This window comes from Ipomoea nil, unplaced genomic scaffold (assembly GCF_001879475.1).
Source record: "Ipomoea nil cultivar Tokyo-kokei standard unplaced genomic scaffold, Asagao_1.1 scaffold3199, whole genome shotgun sequence".
NCBI classification, from domain to species: Eukaryota; Viridiplantae; Streptophyta; class Magnoliopsida; order Solanales; family Convolvulaceae; genus Ipomoea; species Ipomoea nil.
The window spans coordinates 1,273,167-1,297,694 of NW_017619627.1; the positions used below are offsets into that span (position 1 = coordinate 1,273,167).

General features: G+C 41.1%; 3 protein-coding genes across 3 annotated transcripts in view; all 3 read right to left on the minus strand.

Annotated features, from left to right (window-relative positions):
• The window catches only part of LOC109168532 (protein DETOXIFICATION 14-like), a 94,261-nt gene that overhangs the window by 44,457 nt on the left and 25,276 nt on the right, over window positions 1-24,528 (minus strand). The gene's annotated exons all lie outside the window — the stretch shown is intronic.
• LOC109168534 (protein DETOXIFICATION 14-like) lies at window positions 1,606-5,482 on the minus strand. The gene is made up of 7 exons (XM_019317587.1): window positions 5,198-5,482; window positions 4,405-4,949; window positions 3,715-3,801; window positions 2,744-2,800; window positions 2,309-2,547; window positions 1,997-2,202; window positions 1,606-1,800 (listed from the first exon to the last, which is right to left on the minus strand). The coding sequence occupies exons 1-7, from the start codon at window positions 5,444-5,446 to the stop codon at window positions 1,738-1,740; spliced, it is 1,446 nt and encodes a 481-aa protein (XP_019173132.1). The 5' UTR covers window positions 5,447-5,482; the 3' UTR covers window positions 1,606-1,737.
• LOC109168533 (protein DETOXIFICATION 14-like) lies at window positions 9,630-12,502 on the minus strand. Its single transcript, XM_019317586.1, has 7 exons — window positions 12,186-12,502; window positions 11,484-12,028; window positions 10,891-10,977; window positions 10,743-10,799; window positions 10,426-10,664; window positions 10,101-10,306; window positions 9,630-9,866 (listed from the first exon to the last, which is right to left on the minus strand). Exons 1-7 carry the CDS (start codon window positions 12,453-12,455, stop codon window positions 9,804-9,806), a joined length of 1,467 nt encoding a protein of 488 aa, XP_019173131.1. The 5' UTR covers window positions 12,456-12,502; the 3' UTR covers window positions 9,630-9,803.

Consider the following 24,528-nt stretch of genomic DNA (forward strand, 5'->3'; position numbering starts at 1 on the left):
CCTTGTGGCCAAAATGTCCTGAACAGGCCGAAAGTTTCGGCCTTTGGGCCGAAACTGGGTGAGGTCGAAAGTTACGGCCGAAACATGTCCAGTACTTTCGGCCTTGTGGCCAAAATGTCCTGAACAGGCCGAAAGTTTCGGCCTTTGGGCCGAAACTGGGTGAGGTCGAAAGTTGAGACCGAACCCTGTACGCCAACGGTCTGGAACCCGAAAGTTCTGACTGTGTCCAGTACTTTCGACCTTGTGGCCAAAATGTCCTGAACAGGCCGAAAGTTTCGGCCTTTGGGCCGAAACTGGGTGAGGTCGAAAGTTGAGACCGAACCCTGTACGCCAACGGTCTGGAACCCGAAAGTTCTGACTGTTATGGGGATTGAATTCATCTGTTACGGAATTAATATCCTACCTTTGGGCCGAAATTGGGTGAGGTTGAAAGTTGAGACCGAACCTTGTACGCCAACGGTCTGGAACCCGAAAGTTCTGACTGTTATGGGGATTGAATTCATCTGTTACGGAATTAATATCTTATTAACTCCAATTTTGAATTCTGAATTCAATTCCCAGGTAGTGGTCTGCTGTTATAGCTGTTGGAAGGCAGCTTTAATGTCATTTTTAATTACCATAATAAAGGCTATTGGCTCCTTCAACCCTATATAAAGAGGGTAGAGGCAGTGGAGTTTTACACACACAGAAAAATAGAACACGAAAGTTCATCATTTTTAGCCTCAAAACTTCTCTGCTTCTACTCTTTCTTTAGCTATACTGTGTTCATAGTCATTGTCTTGCTCGCCGGATTCTTTGTTTGAATGCTCAAACATTGGATCATAGCAAGTTTTATCCTGGGAAGCCTAGGCCACAACGCTCCTAGCATCTTTGGGAGGTGGCAAATAAAGTTTTAAGAAAAGAGTGCTCACTCGACTCTTGCAAAAACCCAACACCAAACACGAACAAAAATTCTCCATCTTTCCTTCCCTTGTTTTCCAGAAAATAATAATCTTATTATTTGATTATTATTTGTTTTCTACCAACGGTTCCAATAGAGTAACCATGTAGACCACACTCTGGCCAATATGGATGAGGCAAGGGTTAGGTGTACTAAGTGGAATGATGCATGTACTCCGAACTTTCTTGACTCTTTGATTACGTAATATAATATAACTTCTTTCTGTTCTAAAAAAAATCTTAATTTTCAATAAATTTCATCTTCAAGAGCTCTGAATCTTTTAAGATAAAAGTACGATTTAAAAATGTAAAATATTACTATACATCAAGTTAAAATAATAGTTATGACTTATACATGAAATTTTACTAATTATATAAGTGTATCTTTCGATAGATAGCTAGATTTACATCCCATTTCTCATATTTCTCTTGTATTGTCTTAATTTACATATATGTTGCATGAGAAATTTAAAGATTTGAGTTACTTTTGTTTTGGATGATAAAGGAAACATGTAAGACTACTGTTTTAGCTAGGGAAGGTGTCCTAGGAAAGTCCACTCATGTCTAATAGTCCCTAAATTATATAAAAAGCTAAGATAAATCATACAAGAAAAATCATGTGCAATAAATTCATCGGAAATGATATGATAAGAACTGATATGCCAATAGACTATAGTGACTTTAATTATAATTAAAAAAAATTAGTTGCAATATATCATGAAATTTGAAATACATGAAACGCTTTTCTCTTTCTTGAATATAGAGGTATATCTGAAGATGCCATACGTTTGATTTTGCTTAATCAACGATGAGTCTTTCACTGGAGCCCTGACACATTAGCCTTTCCATGGCAATTGCAGCCTGTGATTATACCACACACAGCAAAATATGAGATCAGTTTCAACATAACCAGCATAGAATTACAAAAGATAAATCAGTCTAGATCAGAGTCTAATGTATAATTTTGTAGTTACCAAGTCAACTTGACTGGATCAAAGTAAAACTCAAATGGGATGGATGCAGAAGAAAATATAATGAAAAAAGTATATGGCATGACCTGCTTCTCCCAATCAGTGAAAATGGTTATAAGCAAGAACACAACCATTTGGAGTATAGATGCGATATTGAGTCCCAACCAAAGCCCCATTCCTCCTAAACCAACCCAAAAACCCAGCACCACAGCCACCGGCACTCCTACCAGATAATATGCCGCCAGATTTACATAGGCTCCCAGGTCCTGCCACCCGCTTCCTCTTGCCACCCCTGTAAAACTTACACATAACGAGAAAAACTCTCAATTACTATCTGAAATGGTGTACCTGGATAAACTTTGTCTTATGACTTTAACTAGTTGATAAGATGGACAAACCAGAAAGAACTCCTTGGGTGCCATCTGACAAGAACATGACACTGATAAGAGGGCACATCTTTCTTATATATTCCACAACCTCCTCCTCGGCGCTGAATGCATAGCCCAGAATATTGCCGCAAGCCACCACCGCTATGCTCGCCACCAACATCTCCGCAAATCCTAGAACCATTACTGCCCAGGTTGCCATTTTAGCCGTTTCTTGGTTGCCCGCTCCTAGCTCATTTGATATCCGGGTGCTAAAAAAAAAAAAAAAAAAAAGTACGTGTACACATGTTTACATATATATATGTATTTCATATCACCTAGACAAAGCCTGCTTCACCCCAATCGGGATTACCTTTGAGTAATGACAATATACTTTCTCGTAAACTAAACAATGTATATGGATTAACATATATATAAAGCTTAATTAGAAGGTAGCAACGACCTTACCTTGCGCCAGCACCTACAGAAAATGGTATGTAGAAGTGCAGTGAAATAATCATCAGGCTGTAAGAAATTAAACACCAAATAATTAGTTTTTTATTCATTTGATGGGATTATATATATATATATATATATATATATATATATATATATATATATATATATATATATATATATATATATATATATAGTTGCACTCGGGTGCGAACGGCTCGCCCAGGCGCGAAATAGGAATGGATTCTGTTCGTCCACGTGTCCAGATCTAATGGATGAGAAACACTGATTTTTTAAAAAAACGCGGTGGCATTTTCGTAAATAATTGAACATCGAAGTGCAAGTAAAATGTATTACAAATGCATGTAAAATGTATTATAGGTGCAAGTAAAAATTTACACTGAGCATCAATACTTAGTTGCACTTATAGTTCTAAGTAGTTGCACCTATAGTTCTACGTAGTTGCACACATACGTATAAGTAGTTGCATCTAGGTGTATGAATGTTTCCGAGTGATTTTTAGGAGTATTACTACCCGCTGAACTCAGATCAATAAATGTTAACAAGACAAAATTACATGCACTTATAGGTGAAAGTAGGTGCACACATAGTTATAAGTAGTTGCACCTATAGTTGTAAATAGTTGCACATATAGTTATAAGCACACCCAGGTGCATGAATGGTTGCGGAAAGTGAATGCTAACAAGACAAAATTACATGCACTTATAGGTGAAAATAGGTGCACTTATAAGAGATTTTACTTGCACTTCGATATTCAATTATTTACGAAAATGCCACCGCGTTTTTTTTAAGTTATTAGATCTGAACACGTGTCACGCGCTGATTCGTTCGCATTTCCTTCCTGGGCACTTATTCGCACCTGAGTGCCTCCCTATATATATATATATATATATATATATATATATATATATATATGTATGTATGAATGCATGTATGTGCGCCTCCTGAAAATAAGTTCATACCATATTGAAAGCACAGAGGTCTGGAGTTGAGGATTTGGCAGTAGACCTCCAAGCAGTACAATTACTTCAAATGTCCACATCTCTAGGCTGCAAATTAAAAGTCAAAGATAAGATAAGACTAACATTATCTGGCTAATGTACTTATTTGCAAGATGATTTAGCATGTTACATGAATTTTTTTATTTATTTTTATTTTTTATAATTCTAAGTGTATATTAAGCTTGCTAAGTATATAAAGGCTGATATTCAGGCTGTCTTTTTGTACTTTAGTTTTGTAACAGTCAACTTTTGGTTTTTTTGTACTTTAGTTTCGTAACAGGCAGCTTTTGGTTTTTTTGTACTTTAGTTTTGTAACAGGCAGCTTTGGGCAGCAAATCCTGCCATAAAATTGTACTTTTTTATTTTTAAATTATTTTATTTTTTTATTATTTTATTATTATATATAATATAAAATGAAAGTGAGATTCATTTTTGAAAGTAAGAAATATTCGTAACTATCTAAAATAAATAGTAGAGATTTTTCAAATTTGATGATGTGCCACTAAGATCAATTTAAAAAAATGAAAAAGATTTGCAGGAATAAGGATAGCTTAAGAGTATCTCCCAGAGTCGTTTTCTGGGAATTTTTTTAAATACAAAAGTTAGGAGGAATTTTTTAACAAATAAAAATAAACAAAGTAGCTAGCTTACCAAGACATGCTGGAAGAGGGCACGGCAAATCGGAAAAACTCCCCCATGCCAGAACAAAGGTCCTTCCACAAGCAACTACGAGTGTTTTCGCAGGATGCAGAAAACATCATGTACAAAGCTAGCAGAGCGGCGTTGAACCAGTACGATAACCCGACCGACAATGCACCGCCGACGATACCTAAGTTGAACCAGAACACTAAAACCCAGCAAACCGCCACATGGAAACATGTGGTGGCGGCTGCGCTTACCAGCATGGGAAAGACCAAGCTCTGCATCTGCAAGTGCCGAGTAAGACACTGGAGAATCGCATACGGAAATATGGACGTGATCTGCCAAATGGCATATTTTCCGGCTTCCACAGAGATCTCCGGATCTTGGCCGATGAGTATCAGAAGTTTGTCTAAGTAAACCCAGAGAATCGATATTGGTATGCACACCACAAGTAGAGCTATGATTGCCGCATAGGTATATGTTCCCAGCTTGTGGAATTGCTTCGCTCCGAAAGCTTGCCCGCACAGTGTCTCCAACGCACTCGCCATTCCGAACTGCCGGAAAAAATCAAAAATCTCCGGCGAGTTATTTCATCAGCCGATTCAGGAGCAAATAGATTTTTAGAATTAAAAAAATAAATAAATAAATTACTCTACCTTCTTAAGATGCGTCTGGTTCAATTAACGAAATCAAATCAAACACGCAAAAAATCACAACTAAAAAATAATGATGAAATAAATAATTGGTTTGATATAAAAACAGTAAACAAGAAAGGCAAAGTAAGAGTTGATATATGGCTTACTACGACGATGAAGCCGGTGACGTTTGTGAGAGAAGTGGCGATGGCGGCGGCGGAGAGAGAGAGCTCACTGACGTGGCCCAGCATCATCATCGGCAACACCCTCACAAGGTGCTGTGAAACGGTGACCAGCACCATGGGTATCGCTATGCGACTCACCTTCTTCATCTCTTCCATGAAGAACTCCCGTTTCCAATTCGCCGAGCGCGTCTTCTCCGGCAACAGCGCCGCCGTAGCCGTTCCTTCCTCCATCTCCGATAGACACCTACCCCTCTACTAATAAATGTTTTATTTTCTCTCTCTCTCTACGTTTAGCTAACACTTACATATACTATACGAGATGCATAGAGCGTTATGCTGTGATGGTGCACCTCGTTTTGATGTCCAACTTTAAAAAAAAAAAAAAAAAAATCAATTTTGATTGTTGTTAACGGCGTTATATTGTGCATAATTTAAACTATACATGCATAACTTCATAACTATACATTTAGAATTGCATAACTACATATCCATTAACTTCATAATTATACATTTAGAATTGCATAACTACATATCCATTAACTTTATAACTATACATTCAGAATTACATAACTACACATCTATAACTTCATAATTAACTATACATTCAGAATTGCATAATTACACATCCATAACTTCATAACTATACATTCAGAATTGCATAACTACACATCCATAACTTCATAACTATACATTCAGAATTGCATGCATAACTACACATCCATAACTTCATAACTATACATTCAGAATTGCATAACTACACATCCATAACTTCATAACTATACATTCAGAATGTGAAATTATAAAATTATGAATATTGTTTACGTAACTAACGATAATCGAAAATAATTTTATTTTTTTAAAGTAAACCGACGCCATTTTTGCAATCGTGTGCACCATGCATGGTGCACACGCTTGCACAGCATAATTTGCCGAGATGCATGTATATATGCATTCAAAGAAAGAGGAATTCCAATTGTAAACGTCGAATCAAGTCAAATATGTCATTGTTATTCAATTCAAATTCAACTATTTTGAAAATTATTCGTATTCGTATTCAATAAATATTCGAATCTAAAATTTTATTCATATTTGATCCGAATACATTATTCGAATATATTCGCTTAGACTCAAATATTTGAATTAAAAATGTCAAATTTAATTTTTTTACAAGTTCTCTAATAAATTAAAATTAAAATGTAATAAAAATTTATATTTAAATAGCATAAAATTTTCTATTAATATATTATTATACTAATATTCTATTAATATATTAATTTTTAAAGGTTTAATATATATATATATATATATATATATATATATATATATATATATTTGAATATGTATTTGAATATAGTCAAATCAAATATATTCGACTTGGTATTCGAATTTGAATTGAAATATTCGAATTGGAATCATTAATCTAATTAAAAATGTTTGATTTGTTTACCCCTAGACTCACAGGGGTGCTTATATACGCACCAAGGTATTTATATAATTAGGAAAAATTGTCAAATAAGCCAATGAACTTTAGTTGATAGTTGTTAGTGGTTAGATGTTTGTGTTAATTAGAAGGTATAACTAGTTGATAATATTAGTTGATGGTAAAAAAGTGTTTGGTAATTAGTTGTTAGCTGATAGCTGTTTGGTATAATTTCTTTTCTCAAAAAATTAATTGAAAAAGTTTCTTTTAGTAGCTTTTTGAATTTTAACATTTTGGAGTACAAAAAGGCAATTAACCAAACACTTATATTGATTTTTAAACTAAGTCAAACAACTAATAGTGGTCAAATAAGCCAAACATGACTTATAGGTTAACTATTTTACCAAACAGGGCCATTGTGCAATTGAACTATATGGAATAAAAAATTTGTACAATTGGACAATTAAATACTAAAAAAGTGTGCAAATATCATTTTGTACAGGTTACTTCCAATTTTTCCTTAAATATGATGTCATAATGTCACAATATATATATATATATATATAATATTATTTTAATTATTATATTTAAAAATTAAAAGAAAAAAAAAAAAGAAACAATTTTTAAAAAAAAAATTCAGAAGAAGGTGGTTGCATCCACCTTCCTCTACCTCCTTCAATTCCACACAGCCAAACCAACCAACAACACTAAACCAAAAATAAAAAAATTAAATATGATCAGCAGACAGCAGGCCATGTGCCCATGCTTGTTGGTTTGAGGAATTGGAAGAAGAAATATTGAGAAGTTCATACCATCATAAGGAATATAAGATTGCATTTTTTGTTTATCACTGCATGCATGAGAGCGAAGCTTCAATTCATTCTCTGATCTCAACCTATCTTGCTGTTCTCTGCTTTTGATGAAAGGATTTGAATGCCCAGTGATTACATCAACACCTGCTACCAGGCTCGCTGCTCTTATATATCTTGAGTGTGCCTAAACGCAGACCTGGCGATATTTATTTGGAATTGATATTTATTTGGAGTCTCAAAAAATAATTTATTTGGATATAAAGACTAAACCAAGGATTTTGATAGAGTTTAGGAGACAAAGAATCCATATAGTTATAGTGTCCGATCCCCAACTAGATTGGGATTAAATACTCTGATCTTCATTCAGGGCAGTTGTATAAATAAATATAATTGTTGATTGCTGAAACTGAATGTCAACCTCTTCTTGGGATACTTGTGCTTTTAAAATCTTTAGATGAGTAACACTTGTGTGAAACCGACTCACGAGTCTCAATCTGTGAGACGGGTTGAATCTTTGATTAATTAGTTTGGATTATGAAATATGAACAGACGTTGTGTTTCTTGGGCGGGAATTAATCTTTTGTTTGGTGGACTGCATGCCAGGAAAAATGGACAAAGAATCTATATCTTGTTTGTGTGTGCTATGGACGAACAGTATGCTGAACAGCGGAATCTGACCTTCACTGGATGGGCATTCAAATCCTTTCATCAAGAGCAGAGAACACCAAAATAGGTTGAGACTTGAGAGAAAGTGATAAACAAATACAATCTTATATTTCTTATGGTACTATAAACTTCTCAATCTTTCTTCTTTATCAAACCAACAAGCATGGGCACATGCAATGGCCGCCTGTGATCATATTTTGTTATTTTTTATTTGAGTGTTGACGTGTTGTTGGTTGATTTGGCTGTATGGAAGGAGGTAGACGAACCACCTTCTTCTGAAATTTTTAAATGAGAAATATAAAAAATAATATTTTTTCTCCCTGAATTATATATTTATAGCATATTTTTCTATAAAAGTGGGATGGGCAAGGTGAAACATTGAAATTGAAGGAGCATTGTGCTCCCTTTTATAAGGGAGTCAACGCCCCTTTTTTTTATTTAACTTTCAATGTGGGATCTAATCCCACATCTTTTTTATTTTATTATTACTATTATACTTTTTTCGTCATTTTACATGATAACCGCTAATCTAAACTGCTGATTTTATCAAACACTTTTTTACAAACCGCTGATACAATCTGCTGGTCAAACCAGTTAATACAATCCGCTACCACTAACCGCTGATTGTCAAACAAGCCCATCATATTTAAGGGAAACTTGTAAACAACCTGTCAAAATGCTATTTGCACAATTTTTGAGTTTTTAATGGTCCCGCACACTTTTTTTTTTTATGGTTCAATTGTACAATATGTAGAAGTTCAGTGACCTATTTGACACTTTTTCCATATAATTATATAAAAGATAATTTTTACCTTGAGAAATAACAATTTTCTTTTCAAATTTAGGTATCCGTCCCGTTTTATATTAGTCGACAACCATATTAAATCTAACTAATATTTTCACTCGTGCGATGCACGAAATGGATTTGTTGTAATATATTAAAAATATTTGAATTGATATACAATTATTTAAATTAAAACATCAAATATTATATAATGCAATTAAAGATATGGTTTTGATCGTTTATGTATTTTGATGTTATCATTGCTTGAATTTGTGCAAAATAATTGCTCAAATTAATAACTAATGTCTAAATGTACACATGCGGTGCTATAACTTTGAAAATTTATTTATCATTGCTTAGTATTTTCATAAATTAGGCAAATGTATGTGCTCGTTCTTTAACAACTCAATTATAAGAATTAATTGCTATCATAATTCATTTGTATGGAAGATATATTTTTTTGTCTAGATATATAGCAATTTTTCCATTTAAAAAAATATAATATCACCGATTATATTTACACATTATTGAAATTTAAAGATTGAATTATTTTTGTTTTGGATGATAAAGGAAACATGTAACAACTATTGTCTTAGGGAAGGTGTGCTAGGAAAGTCCCCTCATGTGTAATAGCTCCTAAATCATATAAAAAAAAAAGATAAATTGTACAAAAAAAAATCATGTGCAACAAATTCATCGGAGATGATATAACAAGTACGGATATGCTAATAGACTATATATAGTGACTTTAATTATAATTAAAAAAAAATTAGTTGCAGTATATCATAGTGAATAAAAAAATAAGAGTACATCTAGAATTACTAATTTGAAATACATGAAATGCTTTTCTCTTTCTTGAATATAGAGGTATATCTTCATCTGAAGATGCCATACGTTTGATTTTGCTTAATCAACGATGAGTCTTTCACTGGAGCCCTGACACATTAGCCTTTCCTTGGCAATTGCAGCCTGTACGTGATTATACCCACACAGCAAAATATGAGATCAGTTTGAAGTAAAACTCAAATTCTTTCTACATTTGATCAATTCAAACTAAGAAGATCTTGTCACTTCCACCAAGATTAGAGTCTAATTTGTAACTTTGTAATTATCAAACTAACAGTTTAACTAACTTGACTGGATCAAAGTAAAACTCAAATTGGATGCGAAAGAAAATATAATGAAAAAAGTATATGGCATAACCTGCTTTTCCCAATCGGTGAAAATGGTTATGAGCAAGAACACAATCGTTTGGAGTATAGATGCGACGTTGAGTCCCAACCAAAGCCCCATTCCTCCTAAACCAACCCAAAAACCCAACACCACAGACACCGGCACTCCCACCAGATAATATGCCGCCAGATTTACATAAGCTCCCAGGTCCTGCCACCCGCTTCCTCTTGCCACCCCTGCAAAACGTACACACAACATAACGAGAAAAACTCACAGATATTATTTGAGATGGTGTCCTGGATAAACTTCCTCTTATGACTCTTATGATTCTAGCTAGTTGATAAGATGGACAAACCAGAAATAACTCCTTGGGTTCCATCTGTCAAGAACATGACACTGATAAGAGGGCTCATCTTTCTTATATATTCCACCACCTCTTCCTCGGCGCTGAATGCATAGCCCAGAATATTGCCGCAAGCCAAGACAGCTATGCTCGCCACAAACATCTCCGCAAATCCTAGAACCATTACTGCCCAGGTTGCCATTTTAGCCGTTTCTGGGTTGCCCGCTCCTAGCTCGTTTGATATCCGGGTGCTACAAAAAATGGTATATGGATTAGCATATATATATATATATATATAAAGCTTAATTAGGAGGTAGCAACGACTTTACCTTGCGCCAGCACCTACAGAAAATGGTATGTAGAAGTGCAGTGAAATAACCATCAGGCTGTAGGAAATTAAACACCCAATAATCAGTTTTTTCATTTAATCTAATTATATATATGTGTGTGGGCGCACGCCCGAGAATAAGTTCATACCATATGGAAAGCACAGAGGTCTGGAGTTGAGGATTTGGCAGTAGACCTCCAAGCAGTACAATTACTTCAAATGTCCACATCTCTAGGCTACAAACGTCAAAGATAAGGTAAGACTAACATTATCCCAGTCAATAATGTACTTATTTGCATAATGATTTGACATGTCGCATGAATATTTTTTTATTTTTATTTTTTTATAATCCTAGGTGTATAGTAAGCTTGTAAGGACTGTCATTCCGGTTGCGTTTTTGTACTTTATTTAGTTTTATAACGACAGCTTTTGGTAGCAAAAGCTGCCGTAAAATTGTAATTTTTTATTTCTTTTTTTATTATTCTATTATTATATATAATATAAAATGAAAGTGAGGTTCATTTTTTAAAGTGTGAAAGATTTACAAAGATAATAAATAGTTGAGAATTTTTAAATTTGATGATGTAAGAATGAGACTCATCTTAAAAAGTGGGAGTGATTTACAAGGATAAGGATAGCTAAAGTGATTTATCTCCCAGAATGGTTTTCTGGGGATTTTTTAAAATGCAGAAATTAGGAGGAAATTTTTAGCAAATAAAAATAAACAAAGTAGCTAGCTTACCAAGACATGCTGGAAGACGGCACGGCAAATCGGAAAAACTCCCCCATGCGAGAACAAAGGTCCTCCCACAAGCAACTACGAGTGTTTTCGCAGGATGCAGAAAACATCATGTACAAAGCTAGCAGAGCGGCGTTGAACCAGTACGACAACCCGACCGACAATGCGCCGCCGACGATACCTAAGTTGAACCAGAACACTAAAGCCCAGCAAACCACGATATGGAAACATGTGGTGGCGGCTGCGCTTACCAGCATGGGAAAGACCAAGCTCTGCATCTGCAAGTGACGAGTAAGACACTGGAGAATCGCGTACGGAAATATGGACGTGATCAGCCAAATGGCATATTTTCCGGCTTCCACAGAGATCTCCGGATCTTGGCCGATGAGTATCAGAAGTTTGTCTAAGTAAACCCAGAGAATCGATATTGGTATGCACACCACAAGAAGAGCTATGATTGCCGCATAGGTATATGTTCCCAGCTTGTGGAATTGCTTCGCTCCGAATGCTTGCCCGCACAGTGTCTCCAACGCACTCGCCATTCCAAACTGCCGGAAAAATCAAATATTCAGAGATTAACGAAATGAAATCATACGCAGAAAAATCAAGACCAAAAAATACTAAAGAAAGTAATGATGAAATAAATAATTGGTTTTATATAAAAAAACAGTAAACAAGTAAAATAAGAGTTGATATATGGCTTACTATGACGATAAAGCCGGTGACGTTTGTGAGAGAAGTGGCGACGGCGGCGGCGGAGAGAGAGAGCTCACTGACGTGGCCCAGCATCATCATCGGCAACACCCTCACAAAGTGCTGCGAAACGGTGACCAGCACCATGGGTATCGCTATGCGACTCACCTTCTTCATCTCTTCCAAGAAGAACTCCCGTTTCCAATTCGACGAGCGCCTATTCTCCGGCAACAGCGACTCCGTCGCCGTTCCTTCCTCCATCTCCGACACACACCTAGCCATTCTACTAATAAATGTTTTTATTTATTTTCTCTTTCTCTTTCTACGTATAGAGAACAATTACATACTATACGAGATGCATTTATTTATGCATGCAAAGAAAGAAGAGTCCCAGTTGTAAATGAATTTAATTGTGTGAAATATCTTATTATTCCATTAGAATTCAACTATTTTGAATAAATAGTTGAATTTAAAATTTTATTCTTCTTCCAATGTATTCGAATATATTCGACTAGAATATTCGAATTCAAACTGTCAAACTTATATAGTACAACTCTAAAAGCACAATGTACAAAATAATTAGCATTAAAAACGTGAACATAAATGAGGGATATAATTTTAATTGAGGACTTATTATGTTTTTAGATATAAAAGATAATTTTTACATTGAGAAATAACATTTTTCTTTTTGAATTTAGGTATCTGTCGCGTTTTATATGAGTCCACAATGGCATTAAATCTAATACTCCCTAGTTGGATAAACTTTGCTGCTTAGGTAGACTCTTAATTAAATTACCTAAATGGGGTGCACTTACTAATTTTCCATTAATTAAAATTAGATTATTTTGGGCATTTAATTCAAATATAGAAATAGTAATTGAAATAAAATAGTTAGTAATTGTAATGAGTTTTAGTAAATATATTAGTAAATATATAATATTTTCTGTTTTGGTAGTAAAAAAGTATTTTGAATAAAAAAATAATTACTTAATCAAAAATAAAATAAATAATATATAAATAGTTAAAGAGTTAATATTCAAAATTGTCCTCGACTATAGTGGTTTTTCTCAATTTCGTCCTAAACGACTTTGGTGACCTAATATAGTCCCAGACTTTTGTGTTTCGCTCAATTTAGTCTTCCGTTTGTTATTCTGTCAAATTGGTGTTAAATAAAGGGACAATTCAATAATATCAATATTTACCTCTCTTTACTTTCAACCTGAGAAGTGAGAAATCTCTCTTTCTTACACGAATTACACCCAGAGTTACTTTCAGACCTACGAATCAAATTTTACTCCCAGAGTTACTCTCAGACCTGTGAGTAATTCGTAAAAAAAGAGGGATTTCGCACTTCACATGTCTATGAATAAAGAGATGCCAATATTCAAATTACTGAATTGTCTATTTATTTAACAACAAATGGACGGAATAACAAATGGGGGACTAAATTGAGCAAAAACACAAAAGTCTGGGACGAAATTGAGTAAAAACACAAAACTCTGGGACTACATTGAGTCACTAAAGTCGTTTAGGACAAAATTGAGAAAAATCACTATAGTCGAAGACGATTTTGGGTATTAACTCAATAGTTAAATACGTATGTAAAAATATAGAATACATATACATACACACATATATGTATATACATCTATTAAAGTATTTAAATTATTATTGTTATTTTATGTCGTCTGTCCACATGTGTCTTAATCATGCTATTACTTGCGTTATTCTTGGGGTCGGGTACAAATTTAATACTTCTGATTAATTTAGAAGACACATTGCATATCTCATGTCATCCACAATATTAATGGAGAAATGCCAAATAATCCCTTTATTAGAAGGAATTATTGTGAAATTAAGCTCCGAACTAAAACATACGTACTTCATTAAAACTCCTTTAATTGATAAAACTGTGAAAATCAATATTAAACCAAAATGACTTGTTTAAAAGATTGGTCTCTTTGTCCCCTTTTGTAACAAAGGGGTCATTGGATATTTGGATGGCCTGCCTTCATTATGTAATTAAAAGTGAAAAATAATGAACGTTAATTACCTTGTATGGATATATATAATGACGAAACATTATGGACAATGAATTTAATGCTCTCCTCCAGTTAGATATGTCGTTTTGTTCCTCACCGTGCTGGAATGAATGTAGTTGAGTGCAAATGGATATTCCGTACTAAACGAAAGACTGATGGTTTTATTGAGCGGCACAAGGCGTGACTGGTGGCCAAGAGGTTTAATCAAGTGGCTGGACATGACTTCTTTGACACAGCCAGTCCGGTGGTGAAACCGACTACTATTGGACTTCTGTTGTCACTGGCTCTGTCTTTTGGATGGGTTATTCGCAGTTTGATGTTCACAATGCCTTTCTGAATGACAACTTGGTTGAGACAGTATATATGCAACAATTGACTGGTTACGCTGACAAAGAGTACCGTAATCATGTTTGTCTGTTGCAGCGCTCTCTATATGGTCTTAAACAAGCTCCCTAAGCTTGGTTTAACAAGCTTCAAGCATTTCTCACCTCTGTTGGTTTTCGGGCTTTAAAAACGGACGTTTCTTTATTTATCTATTTGCAGGCCTCTTCAACTGTCTACTTGCTAGTTTACGTTGATGACATTTTTGTCATGGGAAATGATTCAAGGTTGGTTTCTGCGTTGCTAGCTGAGCTCTTTATGGTTTTTTAAGGTACGTGATCTTGGTGCCCAAGGGTTCTTCCTAGGTATTGAGACAGTGCAACTTGGTGATGGTATATATGTTATTCTCTCAACGTCGCTATATGGCTAATATATTGAAGCGTGCAGGCATTGTTGATTGCAAACCGCTGGCAATCCCCATTATAGTGTCACGTCCCATGGCTACTACGGCAGAACCTTTTTCTAATCCCACGCAATACATGAGCCTAGCTGGGGCTCTATAGTACTTGACGGTAACACATCCCGATCTATCCTTTCTTGTCAACCATTAGTGTCAGCACATGCATGCTCCGTCTGTGCTCATTGGACTTAGCTGAAACAAGTACTGTTGTATGTTAAAGGCACCTTAATTACATTATGGATTCCGTCTATATAAATCCTTTTCAACTGATAGCCTGACTGCCCCACTGCTCAGAAGTCCACTAGTGGCTTCACGGTGTTATTTGGCTCTAATTTGATTTCGTTGGTGTGTTGGAAGCCGCACACGCGGTTCCCAGATCTTCTACGGAGACAGAATACAAGGCCTTAGCGAATGTTTGTGTGGAAGTAACATGGATTGTTTCACTGTTGCGTGAGACGGGTGTCGGTACGGCGCCAGTGCCAACGCTGTGGTGTGGAAACCTCGGTGCAAGTTATATATGTGCAAATCCTGTGTTTCATGAACGCACAAAACACGTGGAGATTAATTACCATTTTGTTTGGGATAAGGTGGCTTATGGGGAACAATTCAGATAAACTTTATTTTGACAAAATATCCTGGCAAATATCTTTACCAAACCACTTTCAGCTTAGCTGGTTGCAGCTCTACGAGACAAGTTTCAGGTTGTTGGCCCAACAGGAGCTTGCGAGGGACGGTTAAGACTAGCAATACTAGTTGTAGTATAATACTTCCACATGTATATATATTTGTATTGTATCCTGAATATGTTGATTTTTCACCCTAATCCCTGTCAAGTACGTTACATTAAATTGTATGATAATCTCTTTCCTAGTTGGCTACTCCGATCCTTGATGAGCAGACAGGGAGAGTGAAGAAATATCCATGAATTGAAAGTGACTTGAGAATACAAAGGAAATCTGAACTCATCACTACAGTATTTTATCCTTGGACACAACTAGATAAGAGCATCCTTATCAGTGGAGATATTAAGAGTGATTAGGAAAGAGAATGTGGGAGGGGAGAGAAAAAAAAAAAGATAAAACAAAAACTGATTTTAAAATAAAATAAATAAATATAATAACTATAGTCAGGCGCGCTTGGAGCGCCCAGCGACCCGCTGAGTGCACTCGTGACGGCCACGATTGGCTATCATGTTTGGTTGCATTTCTACTGAGTCCCACAATGCTCCCATTCTCCTAACTCTTGCAGTGCTTCCCAAATTTCTCTCTCCACTCCCTCTCTCATCATGTCAACATTAAATATATTAAAAGTATCCTATTCTCTCCACTTGCTCCCCTAGTGTGAATGTTCTAAGAGAAAAAGTCTGGTCTGATCCTTCCGCAGCCATGAAAGGACCTTCCTGTCCCGGTTCATTGTTTGGAAAATTAAAGTTGATGAAAAGACCAGAAGCAATATTAATGGCAACAAATTAAAGGTGGTCGTCTTTCATTCATGGCCACTTGACTTGTATCCTGTATGGAAAGCTCTCTTCTAGTTACAAGACAAATAGAAGAGTGCCGTGACGGGTTTAATGTTCTCGCTCGTTCACTGCATTATTATCTTTTGAAATGAAGTATCTTGATATTACGCCATCACTTGTGATTGCACCATGCGAATCATGTCGCTGTTTTCCAGATTTAATTAAGGTTTTCTTGCACGAATTGACCAAGTGGATGCTTCAATTCTAGTCCTAATTAAAAGATAACATGCTCAATTTTTGTAAATATTTTTAAAGTGTTGCGATTTATCTCTTTGGTGTGTTATAACTTATAACACTGGAAAGTGGGAATACTTTACCTAGTGTCAAGTTATGCAATCACTATTGTGTGGACCATATTTTATATATGTAAAATAATATACATTCAGTACAAAAATAATGTACTTTTAGTATATTAAAAATGTACATTATATTCAGGGAATGTACATTATTTGTATACTGAGTGTACATTATATTGTATAATGTACATTCAGTACACAAATAATGTACATTTAGTATATTAAAAATGTACATTTTGTTATGCTCCACACAATAATTTTCCCAAGTTATGACTTTAGGTTTCTGTTATAATAATAATAATAATAATAATAATAATAATAATAATAATAATAATAATAAAAATAAAAAAGCTATATGGTCTTGTGAAAATTGAATGTTGCATTTAATTTTCACAAGACCATATGACTTTAAGATGTGAAAGTCTTGTGAAAATTACTTTAAGATGTGAAAATTAAATGCAACATTTAATTTTCACATCTTAAAGCCATATCAATCGTTATGCTATGCATCCGTATGCACCATGCATGGTGCATACGGATGCCAAAACGACGTCATTTTATTAAAAAACGTGCGTCGTCTCTCCTTTAAAAAAAATTCAAGTTCGATTCCCAGCAACAACATTATATTGTTCATTCATTCTGAAATTTTAGTTCATAGATTATGGAATTATAGTTCATTGATTATGGAATTATAGTTCATCGATTATGGAATTGTAGTTCATCGATTCTGAAATTTTAGTTTATAGATTATGGAATTTTAGTTCATTCATTCTGGAATTTTTAGTTCACAGATTAGATTATGGAATTATAGTTCATTGATTATGGAATTATAGTTCATCGATTATGGAATTTTAGTTCATATGTTGTTGCTGGGAATCGAACCTGATTTTTTTTTTTAAGGGGAGACGCGCGTTTTATTGAAACGACATCGTTTTTGCATCCGTATGCACCATGCATGGTGCATACGGATGCACAACATAATTTGCCAAGCCATATGGCTTTAAGAAGCATGCATGCAACCCCAAAGTCCATAAGTTTGAAATTAATATATAGCATAGCTATGTGGCTTAATATTTAAGATTGTTGATGTGCATATTGAGTACTACGGAGACATTGGATACTATCCAACAACACTCTCCAACTTAATTGACGTGAAGTAGGCTTAGTAACATTAAGATTATATTCTCGAATTATTAGTTCTCATCTTTTATTGATTACACACTTAATTCGATAGTATTTGGAAGAAAAAAAATCAATGTTCTAACTAAGATTGTGATTTTGGTCTTTAAAGGTCAATTGTATGTTGTTACATCTAGAGTTAGAAATCTCAAAGGTCTAAAAATTTTGATCCGTGGTGACTCTAAATTGTAATTCAATTACTATTGTAGTTTACTAAGTTCTTAACAATTTATAATATTAAATACTATGTACTAAATTTTTAATATAGTTTAAGATTTGTAGTAATCACCCACCTTAAATATTATTTTAATTGTAAATATATTTATGTTCATAATTTTATCATAGAAATTCATACATAATAATTATTAAATAACAAAAATTTTATATATGAATAAACCTCATATAGTGTATATTTTTATAACATATTTTCTGTGCAGCGCACGGGACAAATACTAGTAGTAGTAGTTAATAATAATAATAATAGTAATAATAATTGACGGATATATTAGGAACCGACCCGCACCGACCCGAGGGCGCGGACAAGAACGGGCCCGGGGCGGCGCCACGTACCCGCCCCGGACGGGGCCTCGCCAAGTGGCCCCCGCACGGGCCACGTCGGAGGCCGGGCCGGCCTCTCCAAGAGGCCGGGCCGACCTCCAAATGGGCTCGGCCCGAGCCCATGACGGGCTCGGCCTGGCCCCACAGCACGGCCCGGTCGCGAGACCGGGCGCGGTCAACTCGGATCTAACCACCCCCCGCTTTAGGGGGTGGCGGTTAGGGGCGGCGGTTGTATAAAAACCCCCCACCTTGTCCAGTTAGGACACGATCTACTTTACGGTCACACTTTGTACTGGAGAATCATTGTAAAAGCCAATTCCACAGCATTTAATACAATTTATGGTCTCACGGCCTTCGCTATATCGTTCGTATTATTTATTTACTGTTCGTATTCTTATTCGGGTTAGTTAAGTCGGACCCCCGGTTTAATTAATTCCATCAGTGGAGCTTTTGTTGAGAGCTGCTGTACAAGCTTAAGCGCTCTCTCCCCACTATTGTTCATCGACAGCGATGGCACGATCGAGATCCAGCTCTCGTCATACCAATGGTTCCCGCGGCACCCAGCTCGTCGCGAACGGGAACGGCCCCAACGGGGCCCCCGCCCCCAGCATCCAAACAGCCGCCTCCGCCAGGTCGGGGGGGGGGGGGGGAGGGGGATCTGAGGGCCCAGCTCACCAACCACCGTAGTAGCGGTGCGCCACCTGCTCCCCCCGCCGCCCCCGCTCCAGCTCGCGCACTCATCCAGGAAGGGGTGGCGGTCTTCGAGCAAGCTTCCACCGCACTGGCGCGCGTCGCGGCGGGCCTCCGAGTAGAGGAACAAGCCGCCCTGGGCGCTGCAGGGGGGGCGCCGGCGTCGCCTCCGCCTCCTCCTGCCCGGGGGCGCTGCGGCCCGAGCACCTGTCACCCAGGGGGAGGTCAACTCGCCTCGACCATCGGAGAGGCGGGGAGGAGGAGATTCCCGCCGAGACCGTCAGCGTGACGACGATAGAAGGGCGCCGACCCAAACCAGGCCCGCCCTGGAGAGATTGGGCGATCGCGTGACAGCCCGGGATAGGTTGGGACCGAGGCCGGCCAATGGGCCACCGGCGGCGGAGTCATGCTCCCGCCGGCCGCCACGACAGGGATCGATCACACGGAGGTCGCCGAGCCATGGGCCCCGCGCCCAGCCGCGACATGAGGCAGCCTCGCGCGGGTCAGCAGGTCGGGTCCCCCGACTCCACCCGCGACACGAGCAAGCCTCCCGGGTCGAACGATCGGGGGAAACGAAAGGTAGAGCCCCGAGCTCCCATCGGGTGGAGGTCGAGAAGCTGCAGAGGAGGATGGACGAGCTCCAACGGAAGATTGATGAGAGGGACGGGTCTCCGGAGCCCCAGGACGTGTTGGCCTCCCCATTCGCGGACACCATCATGGCAAAGCCCCTACCTCGAGACTTTCGCTTTCCCACCATTAAAGCATACTCGGGGACCACGGACCCGCGGGCACACCTGACCAGGTACAGAGCCGCCATGATGATCACCGAGGCAACAGACGCCATCCTATGCAGGGGGTTCTTCGCCACCCTGGACGGGCAGGCACACGATTGGTTCGGGTCCCTCCCGGCGGGGTCCATCTCCACCTTCGCGGACCTCACCCGGCAGTTCCTATCCCATTTCGCCACCAGCATACAGCGGAAGAAGCAAATTGCCGACTTGTGTGATTTGAAGCAGGGGAGCTCGGAATCACTCGCCGAGTACCTCAGCAAGTTGAAGAAAGAGGCCATGGGGGTCGCCGACTTTGATGGGAAGTCGGCCACAGTGATTTTCCGGAACAACCTGAGGTCGGGCGCCTTTCACCAAGACCTCATCAAGTACCCCCCCAGGACCTATAACGACCTGATGGACAAGGCAGCAAGGTACGCTGACGCCGAGGCTGCCGAGAAGAGGAAGAAAGAGCAGGAGGAAGGACGTGGTCGAAAAGACAAGGCACCCCAGGAGGAGCGCAAGGCGCCGCGGCCGCACCGACGTGAGTACGCTGAGGGGCCCAGACTGAACTCCACACGCTAACTCACCCCGCTTACACAACCAGTGGGTACCATCTTGACGCACGCGGAGGACCAGGGAATCGTGGTGTTCCCGAAGGAGGAGTGCATGAAGATATCGGCGAGGGGGGACCCCAACAAGTACTGCAGGTTCCACAGGCAGAAGGGGCACGATACAGACGAATGCATCCTCTTAAAGCGACAAATCGAGGAACTCATCCAAATGGGTTACCTCGGCCAATTCATTAAGAGGCCCGGCCAGGCGCAAGGGCAGGCACAAGGGCAGGCGCAGGGCCAGAAGCCAGGCAACGTATGGAGGAAGGGGGGTGGCCAGGCGCCATCCACCTCGGCTCCCCGCAAGAGGGACCACCACGACCACAGCTCCGAGGAGGAGGAGAAGACGACGGAGGACTCCCAGCCCCCGAAGAAGCGGACCATCTACGTCATCTTTGGGGGGCCCGAGGGAGGGGACTCACCAGCCGAGCGGAAGAGGTGGGCGAGGAGCTTGTACGTGGGGGAGGTCACACGTACCCCCCACGAGAAGAAACCAAAGAGGGAGCACATCATGTTCACCGACGCCGACCTGCCAGATGGGCCCCTCCCCCACCGAGACGCCCTGGTGGTTAAGCTGGACATAAACAACGTGGTGGTGCACCGGGTGCTCGTAGACACGGGCAGCTCGGTGAACGTCATGTACTACGACACGTTCACCCAGCTGGGACTCTCAAGAGGACAGCTGGAGCAGGTACGGACCCCCCTGTCCGGGTTCACGGGGGATTCGATCGAAACGGAGGGGTCGATCAATTTGGAGGTGGAGATAGGCACCCCACCGCACACCAGGAGGTGGGAGGTTGAGTTCGTAGTCGTCAAGATCAGTTGCGCCCACAACATTATTCTCGGCCGGCCCGCCCTGGAGGACCTCAGGTGTGTGATTTCCATGGAGCACCTGTGTCTTAAGTTCCCAACACCAACCGGGGTTGGGGTCGCCCGGGGAGACCAAAAGGTGAGCCGCAGATGCTACCTGAAGGCGTGCCGCCAAATTGGTCAGAAGGACCTCCAGGTCCATACCATTGCTGAGAAGGCGTTTCGAGAGGAGGCAGGTCGACCTCGAGCCGAGCCCGTGGTCGAGACAGAGGAGGTCATCCTCGACCTCAGCCGACCTGACCGGGTCGTGAAGGTAGGGGTCGGCCTCCCGGCCGACCTCCGGGCACGGATAATCGACACCATCAGGAGCTACAAGGAGGTCTTCGCATGGGGCCCCGAGGATATGCCGGGCCTGAGCCGAGACGTGATCACGCACAAGCTGGCTGTCGACCCCGCGGTCAAGCCAGTCCAGCAACGCAAAAGGTACCTCTCCGCTGAGAGGAGGGAGTTCGTCAAAAAGGAGGTCGACACCCTGCTAGAGATCGGCCATATCCGGGAGGTCATATACCCCACGTGGTTAGCAAACGTAGTCCTCGCCCCGAAGCCACCCACCTGGAGGATGTGCGTGGACTACACCGACCTCAACAAGGCCTGCCCTATGGACCCCTTCCCCCTCCCTAACATTGACCAGCTGGTGGACGAGACTGCAGGTTGTGCCCTTATAATCTTCCTAGATTCGTTCCGGGGGTACCACCAAATTTTCATGGAGGAAGCCGACGAGGAGAAGACGGCCTTCACCACGCCAGAGGGGGTCTATTGCTACAAAGTCATGGCTTTCGGACTGAAAAATTCGGGCGCCACCTACACCCGAATGGTGGCCAAGGTGTTCAAGCAGGTCCTCGGCCGCAACCTCCAGGCCTACGTTGACGACATGATCGTCAAGAGCACCGACGCCGACCTCCACACGGACGACCTTACCAAGGTATTTTCGATTATGCAACGCTTCAATTTACGGTTGAACCCCAAGAAGTGTACTTTCGGGGTACACGGGGGGAAATTTTTGGGGTACATGGTCTCGAAGAGGGGCATTGAGCCCAACCCCGACAAGATCAAGGCCATCCTGGACATGGAACCTCCGAGGTCCCTCCGGGAGGTCCAACGCCTCAACGGCCTGTTGGCAGCCTTGGGTCGTTTCCTTTCGAGGTCGGCCGAGAAATCGTTGCCATTCTTTGGAGTCCTCAAAAAGATGAAGGGCTTCATGTGGTCCGAAGAGTGCCAGAAGGCGTTCGAGGACCTCAAGATGTACCTCATGTCACTCCCTCCCTGGCCAAACCCGTTAAGGGGGAGGTCCTGTACCTCTACCTGGGCATCTCGCAGGCCGCGGTCAGCTCCGTGCTGGTCCGGGACGATGAGGGGGTCCAGCGGCCCGTATAATACACGAGCCGAGCTCTACGGGGGGCGGAGGTCAGGTACACACCCGTGGAGAAGGCTATCTTCGCGGTAGATGCGACGGCGAAAAAGCTGAACCACTACTTCCAGGCCCACCCCGTGCAGGTCCTCACAAATCAGCCACTAGACGCGGTGCTGAGGGCCTCGGGGTCGACCAGCAGGTTGGTCAGGTGGGCCATGCGGCTGAGCCAATTCGACATCCAATTCAAGCCCAGACCCGCCATCAAGGGGCAGGCACTGGCTGACTTCATAGTCGAGTGCACCGCCCGGGAGGCCACGGGGCGGGTCCGGGAGGACGACGAGGAATGGTGGACCCTCTCAACGGACGGGTCCTCCAGCGCCAAAAGTTGCAGGGGTGGGGTCGTACTCATAACCCCGGAGGGGTTCCGTGCCTACTACGCCCTCCGCTTCGCGTTCAAGTTATCCAACAACGAAGCCGAGTATGAGGCGCTCCTAGGGGGGCTCCGCCTCGCGCTAAACATGAGGGTGAAAAAGCTCAAAATCCGGTGTGACTCCAGACTCGTCGTGGGACAGGTCACAGGTGAATTTGAGACAAGTGACGAAAGAATGAGGAGGTACCGGGACGTGGTGCTCCAGCTATTGGGGCAGCTGATCAACTACGAGATCCTACAGGTGCCTCGGGACCAAAATACAGACGCTGACATCTTGTCCAAACTCGCCCAAGGGGCCCCAGAACATATCTCAAAAATAGCTCGAATCGAGGATTTTGAGAGGTCGAGCCTGGACGCCTACCCGGTCCTACCCGTGCAAACCAGGCCTCCTTGCTGGCTAGACCACCTCAAGGAATACAAGAGAACAGGTGCACTGCCTCCCGACGAGGCCGATGCCAAATTGGTGAGACGACGAGCCCCCACGTACGTAATCATGGGGGACACACTTTACAAGAGGTCCTATAACGGCGCCTTGTTGCGCTGCCTGTACCCGGACGAAGCCAGGGCAGTCATGAAAGAAATCCACGAGGGGACCTGCTCCGCCCACCAAGGGGCCTTCGCCATGTCCCGAAGGGCCATCATACAGGGGTACTTTTGGCCCAAAATGGCCAAGGAGTGCGCTGACTACGCTAGGGGTTGCGAAACCTGCCAGCATTTCCAGGTCACCCCCGGCCGACCCGCCACGAGCTACACCCCCATCAGCTCGCCCATCCCCTTCTCCAGGTGGGGAGTGGACCTAGTGGGAGCTTTGCCTATGGGGTCGGGAAAAAGGAAATACCTCATAGTGGCAGTGGACTACTTTACCAAGTGGGTGGAGGCGGAACCACTGGCAACCATAACAAGCGCCCGTTGCAAGCACTTTGTGTACAAAAACATCTTGTGCCGTTTTGGGGTCCCGATGCAACTCATCACCGACAACGAACGCCAATTCGAGGGGCAAGAGTTCAAGGGGTTCTGTGCAGAATGGCACATTACTCACAGTCGGGTGGCCGTGTGCTATCCCCAAGCAAATGGGCAGGTGGAGAATGCCAACCGCACCATAGTGGGCGGTCTGAAAAAGAAATTGGAATCCGCAGGGGGGGCGTGGGTAGAGGAGCTCGACGCCATTCTGTGGGCCTACCGCACCACCCCCCTGAGGGCCACGGGGGAGACACCTTTCTCCCTGGCCTACGGGTTCGAAGCTCGAGCCCCGGCAGAG